This window comes from Molossus molossus, unplaced genomic scaffold, assembly GCF_014108415.1.
Source record: "Molossus molossus isolate mMolMol1 unplaced genomic scaffold, mMolMol1.p scaffold_m16_p_9, whole genome shotgun sequence".
Classification (NCBI taxonomy): domain Eukaryota; kingdom Metazoa; phylum Chordata; class Mammalia; order Chiroptera; family Molossidae; genus Molossus; species Molossus molossus.
The window spans coordinates 4512370-4519539 of record NW_023425403.1 but is presented as its reverse complement, the minus strand read 5'-3'; the positions used below and the strand labels follow the sequence as shown (position 1 = coordinate 4519539).

At 43.3% G+C, this 7170-nt stretch overlaps 1 protein-coding gene across 1 annotated transcript in view; it reads left to right on the top strand.

Annotated features, from left to right (window-relative positions):
• The first annotated feature begins 218 nt into the window (after positions 1–218).
• ASB5 (ankyrin repeat and SOCS box containing 5) overlaps positions 219–7170 on the top strand; it is a 45968-nt gene continuing 39016 nt past the window's right edge. The window contains exon 1 of the mRNA XM_036250082.1: positions 219–476. Within this exon, the coding sequence (XP_036105975.1) occupies positions 281–476 (196 nt within the window). The 5' untranslated portion in view covers positions 219–280. The remainder of the gene's footprint in view (positions 477–7170) is intronic.

Sequence of the window (7170 nt, the reverse complement as noted above, 5' to 3'; positions counted from 1 at the left end):
GGAGCTCGGCCCGGACTCGAAGCCAGGGCAGAGGCGTGGCGTCGTTACTTTGAGAATGGACAGTCAGGGCCTTGCGAACGGCCGGCCTGGCCGACGCCGCCCTGGAATCTTCTCTGACCAATGGCGCCGGGGACAGCGTGGCTGGACAGTATAAATAGCCGGCCTGGAGGTGTCATCCCAGCCGACCGCCCTCCTGCGGGACCAGCTGTTCAGGAGCATCGGACGGGAGCCAGCACAGTTGGGACTTGGCTCCGTGTGCAGCTGCCCGGAGCCTGCAGCCATGTCGGTGCTAGAAGACAGCCGGCCATTCGCCCAGCAGTTATCCAATGTCTACTTCACGATCCTTTCCCTGTTCTGCTTTAAGCTTTTTGTGAAAATCAGCCTGGCGATCCTCAGTCACTTCTACATCGTGAAAGGCAACCGCAAGGAGGCGGCCAGGATAGCCGCGGAGTTTTACGGAGTGACCCAAGGACAAGGTATGTTGACAGCAGTGGTCTCTTGTTTCAAGTTGAGTTTAACTATCGTTTCACCCCCAATCCGACAAAACGACGCATGTTTTCTTTTCTTTTTTAATCGCCGTGGGAGGGTGTTTTTTCATTTATTTTCAGATAGACTTTGAGGGAGAGAGAAAGAGAAGAACGTTGATGTGAGAGAGACACATTGACTGGTTGCCTCCCGCAAGACCCTGACCCGGGCTGGGGACCCAACCTGCAACCCAGGTACGTGCCCTTGACCGGAATCGAACCTGCAACTCTTTGGTCCCTGTGCCCACGCTCTGGCCGCTGAGCCAAACCGGCCAGGGCACACGTGTTCTTTATGGACTGCTCAGAGGGGATACTTTGTAAACTTTTTGTCATGGACAGTATTTGTTAACTCACTTCATGATCTTGTAAAAATATTGCTTTGCTGTGGAAATGTCTGAGTGAATAAAATGGAGGTATCTTTCGCATGAGATGAATGCAAACATTCTTTTAAATATACGTTGTTCTACTGATAAATACCTTCAAACTTTAACCATTTCATCTGCCAGAGCTTTGAAGTCTTTACTTACTGGTCACACTTCTTGTGTCCTTTAACATGTCCCCAAATCTTTAGGTATATGTAAAATAATTATTTAAAAGGGAAGATTTGGAGGTTTATTTTTTTTCCCCCACGACTTTTAGTTTACTAAGATTAACCCCTTGGTCAGCGGATAAAGCACAGATGTTGAAGATGAATATGGATGGCAGGTGCTTTCGGGCGGCCTGGTTGTTGCTCTGCTCAGTTTGTAAAGACTTGATTGTAAGAGAATAGAAACATGGATTAACAGTTGTACACGTGTGGAGCCAAGGACTCCATCCCTGTCTCTTAGAAGAAATCGTACTATTAGACCAAATGAGAAACAATAATTCGAGTCACAGACTTTAAAGTTGTAAAACCATTCACATTCTGTTGGACTGACACTCTGTGCTGTAAAAATAATTCCTATGGTGGGTTTCAAGGTGAATGCTAAGTTCTGATAGTCTCTTGATTAATTTTTAGTGTGCAAATCAGCAGGCAAGCAGACATTGTAGAGCCAAAATACCTCTAACATAACAACTTTTCAGAATCAAAATATATTATCACGTCATTAGAAAATGTAACTTAAAAAAAGAACGCTTACCGTAGAAAGCTTGACCTCTAAAAAAGAAATCCGTTTTCTTCCATTTTTCAATTTGTGAAAACAATTCATTTTAAATGTAGGTTACCCTGTGGGCACATGAAAAGTGAGTGAAGGTCTAAAATCTTTTTTTGGGTGTATGAGATAGGTAATGAGGATATATTTCCCAAGGAAGTTTTTCTTATGCGAAGTCAGGACTTTATGAACTCATTAAAAGTGGGGAAAATCTAGCTGCCAGTGTGAAGCTCTCACGAGGAAGGTGGGGTCCAGAGCAAACAGGCAGCATTTTATTCTTCACCCACCGGCCCTGCTTCAGAACAACGTAACTATGTAAATGTGGCGTCATTATGTTGGTAGATGGAATATCTTGTTTAAAAAACCAGCAGTCATGGAAGACCGGATTTTGAAACAAAACCGCATTTCTAGACATAAGGCTCGCGCGATGATATCACCAGGCCCTAAGGCTGGCGCTCACGGGCAGCTGTCGTTCATGACCGTGATTCATGGCCAGTCTCGTCTACGTCCCCTGAGCGGCGCCTACAAAGGAACTTAAAACATGGGCTAAAAGCTACCTGGTGTGTGTGTGTGTGTGTGTGTGTGTGTGTGTGTGTGTGTGTGAATTGACAAGGGTTTTAGAGGAAACTATGTCAGCTCCTTTTTGTACATATTTACAGATAAAATGAGACAATCATCTGTCTTCTCTTCGGTCTGGTCTTAGTGTGATTAAGCCGGAACCAAAGTAGTCCTTGTAAAATGGCTTCCCTGCTCCTGTCTACCCTTTAGGAGTCTCTGTTAAGATATATTAGATCTCTAGGATTATATTCCAAAGAAGGCAATTAACACGCGCTAATATAAAACACTTTTCTAGGAATATAAAGTTTTCACAAACTTTGTTTTGTGTTGTTTTTAGTGTGAGATCTACTTAACAAAACTCTGCCTGCCCATATCTTGCATTAACCTGTCTGTTGAACAACAGACTATTTCATAATTTTTGTTCGGTGTAAGCATAATTAGTCTCCAGTTGTTTTCATATTAAAAGGGCAATCAGGTCCCTTGCAAATGTTTTCCTGATCTCCTGTCTCCAAGAAGTAATTCTTTCTTGCCCAGGGAATTATTACTGTCTTTATTTTAACATAGCTTGTTCTTTTATTTACTACAAACTATTTTCGTTTTGATTATATTTTTATAATTAACTAATCAGGCTCAATGATCTTCATTTAATCTGACAATTTCCTCCTCCCCAGGGGAGATTATCACCTTTGCTCCAGTTTGAATTAGGTTTCTCCTTCTACTTTCAAGACTTAGTCGGATGGTTCCCCAACGTTTCTGCTGTGGGGCTGCCAAATTCCATGAAATACGAGCTGACGTGTGTATGTTCATCTTTCATAGTCAGAGAAGACCCTGCTGACAGCACGCTGATGCCCCCCTCCCCCCAGCCGGGCACAGCGGCACAAAATGAAAGGCACCGTGCATGCCTTCCTGCCTACTGCAGCGAATCAGCCCCTTGCATTAGAAAAACGTCAGGTGGTCTCTTTACAGCACTTTCCAGTCAGGCTTGAGACCAAGGTAGGAGTACACAACATGAAGGCAGAAAAGCCAAATGGAAGCGAAAATAACGTAAGGCTATTTCTTTCTTGATCCCTTCGTTATTCCAATTAAAATCTGCCTTTTCAAAGACTTCACCATCCTATCGAAGGGACCTCCTTATACTTTCTTATGTAACTACTGCCCATATCGCTCTTGCTGTTTAAGGTCCTGAGGATGATCTCTATCCGGAGGTCTGGTCCATTTGCATGTAAAGCCAGGCCTCTGCTTTGCGACCCACAGTGAGACTAACAGGAGGTGAGTGGGGTTTTCAAGCCCGTGAGGAAGTGGGGAGCACAGTGATGCTCTGAAGTCACTCCCAGGGCCCAGAAGGAGCCATGACATGCTGATATTCTAAGGCCACCTCAAGAGTGGCTCACTCCTTTCTTCGGTTAGGGGTGACACTTTGCAAGTTCTCGCTTAGGCCCTGCAGGAGGTTTGGTGGCACTTGCTGTTTTGAGCACCCCGATATCAAGGAACTAAAGAAACAGAACACATCAAAGGCAAAATGTACCATCCCCAGCTGTAAGTCGTTAATTCTACTTGAGGAGAGAGTTTATCAACATATAATAATTCCTTTCCAGATACACCAAATACCAAAGGGATCTAATGAATGAAAAAGTCAGTTTCAAAGTCGGACTTTCAGAGGTATTCATGGTGAGGCAGAGTTTGCGGTGACCCCAGGAAGAAGTAGAAGCATGGAACTAGGGGTATACTTAGCATATTAAGAGACAAGAGAGTTGACTGCAGTCAAGGGTTTATGAAGTAGCAATAAATGTTAATAAATTGGGAAATAAATGTTAATAAACGGGGCATAGATACGAAAGAATTTGAGTGGTAGACTAAGCAATTTCAACTTGACTTTGAAGGCAGCAGGAGTCATTGAGAGTTTCTGAAAATGGGAAAAGACATGATAAAATCCTAATGTGAGGTAAATTATGTAGTCCCGATCTTTGGAGTTGAGCAATGGGACAGGTTTGAGATAGGTGGCTGCGGAGGCCCCTGCCTGCAGCAGAGGAGGATTTGTTTGGTGGTGCCAGCATGAGTCGAAAGGAAAGAATGACAACAACAAAAGAATTAGGAAAAGAAGAAAAGATGAATGAATGGACTGGATGATTCCCTTAAATAACATTGGCAGAGGGAGCAAACGTTACCTTAGGGAACTGAGTGTCTCCCACAGTGAGATTTAACAAATGTCATGAAAAATCTACGTCAGTTGCAAGAGGGGTTCCTGAACAAATCTGTAGTCCCCAGCCGATGTCCCCCCAGAGAGGCGTGTCCTCGGCTGATGTCACCTGTCTCTGGTGTGAAACAGGGCAAATCAACTAGAATCTGGATTCTGTTCTTGCATTGGATCTATTTAATGCATTCCCTTTGTCCCACCTTTTCATCACCAAGTAACCTCTGAGTATTACTTGACTCGCCAGCTAGATACGTCCACAGAAAGAGAATGTTCTGGCTTGCCCCGGCGCTGCTGTAGTCCATCGGACACTGATGGTCCTCATTGTAAATGCAAGTGTTTGCGTCTCGGTATCAGTCTGTAGCCTGTCGAGTTTGTGCTCTTTGAGCTGTAAGTGCACCTCTGAGATGTGAATTTGCTCCAGCTGTGCTGATCGATCAGGTGTCCAAGCCTGCGAGGCCATGGACAAATTCTAGGCTGGAAAATGCATCACGGTGATGTTTCTCTGTGAGGCTGCTGCAAAGACAGCCCCGTGACACCCAACCTCTCCAGGCTGTCCTTACCATTGAGACTCTACGTGGACTGTAGGGTAGAAGTGGAATTGTCGGATACGATCGTTGTGCTTGTGGTTTGCTGTTTGGTTCAAGGGTTGCCATTGAGCATGCAATATTTTTTGATGAGTCTATTGCTGACCCTTGACAACGGTCTACAGTGTAAGCATGTCACGTGTCAATACAAGTCAAAGTACTTGTCGTTTTGGAGAATAGCGCAAACTGGGTGGGAAAAGCAACTAGTTTTATATAATGTAATATCATTGTTCTTCACCAGTGAAGTCCATCCCAGGTCTTAGAAATGACTTCAGGAACTGAACTTCACAGCAGTGTGATGGTTTTTATCACACCTGCTTCCAAGGGCACCGAGTTTCCAGAGGTGGGTGGGGTTGGTGCTGCTGTGTTGATTATGTATGAGGTATTTATGTTAGAAACATTGCTCAGAATCTCAGCAGTGAGAAATTCCAAGAGGCACATCTAGAGGATGGCTTCTTTCATGGTGTTCATTATATAAAGGTATAAAAATACCTTAAAGATGTGAGAGTTTGGGACACATTTTCTGTACTTAGGTGGAACTTTACCTAAAATAACTTGAATCAATGGAATTGCTCTTCTATGACCAAAAAAAAAAAAAGCCATATAATCAAAAGAGCTACAAAAAATGTTTTCAAAGAGATTTTCATTTTACCCAAACTCTACCAATTTTCAGATATGCCAACCACTCTTTGGGCAGAGACTATTATGATAGCGTGAGTGAGAAATGAAATCTGGAACAAAGTTCCAAGTTTACAAACGACTGTCATTTTACTGTATTAATATCTTTCTTTTCTATTTGGACAAACGGATGACTTTGTGGAATTAGGGAACTCGGCACAGCTGCTGGTAGCTTAGGAGGGATGTTTCCCAGGAGTAACCTTCTCATTCCTTTTGTTCTTCTCTTCCTTCCTTTAGTCATTCAATTATTTGCTCAGGTGTTACTGACAGCGTTTACAGTGTGTCTTCTACGTCAAAGGCACTGTGCTAGGCATTAAGGATAAGTACATACACACACCATGGCCCCTTTCCCACAGGTGTGTATAGTCTAGTGGGAGAGACAGACAGATAGCCAAGTCGTTTAAAGGCATGGGACGTGCTATTCTGCATGGTTAAGGACGGGGTCGTGGGAGCTCAGGGGAAGAGCAGGGATAAGAATGGTCCGCCTGTGGTATGTCAGTTAAGTCAAAGCTACACCAATGCCAAGCACGTTCTCTTCCACAAGCAGGCACAGGTCCTTGGTCATCACACCCCAAAGCTTCCCAATTCCCCACTTTCACCCCTGTTTACTTTCCACCTCTCAACCTATTATTACTCTTATTCCTAACTCAGACCTCCCGCCCAACTCTTCACCTAAAGCCTCCAAGTTGATCATTAAAATAATTTATATTTAGGAAAGAGCAGGTCTGCTCATTGCTTATCCACTAACCTACTGGAGAATTCAGAGTATTTTGGTAAAATTTTTCCAAATGGATTCTGTAGATATTGATAGATGCCACTGTTATAGTCAACTCTAAAAGTTTCACGTAATAAGGACAGTTAATGGAAACTAGGTCTCAGCCTTCAGCTTTCCAGTTTATTGTCTCTTTTAGAAGAAGGTAAACTATTTTTTTAAAGCTATTTTTCTTATTAATTGACCTAACTGATAGTTTTGAATTTAACTCAGTTCCATAAATACTTGGATACCTACTCTATTCCTGGCACAATGTCATGTGATGCATGTATATAGTTAGATACATATGTATCTTGTGTCTATGTGAGTGTGTATGTGTATATTTATATCTATACCACATATGACTTGCTTTGTGAGGAAAAGGAGACTTGGGTGAGTAGAACCCATCCTTGTACATGTACAACACCCAAGCAAGCGCTGGAAATTCATAAGGTGCTACGTACGCAGTTTAGCGCTGCAATGAATGTTCTCTAAGGAAGTCCATTGAGAGCATCAGACACCTCATAGAGAAGATAGGACGTAAGGTAAAATGCCAAAGGCAGAACATCTCTGGTTATGTGCAGGGGGCGATGGACCCAAGCTGAGGATATGGAAGGAGAGGAAGCTTGGAATGTGGGACTCAACAAGCTTGGTTCACCTGGGATGAAGGATGAAGGATAATCTTAGATAAGGACGCCTACTTGGGTGGTTGGTGCCAATGTGAAAAATAAACACACATCTCAGATCACAC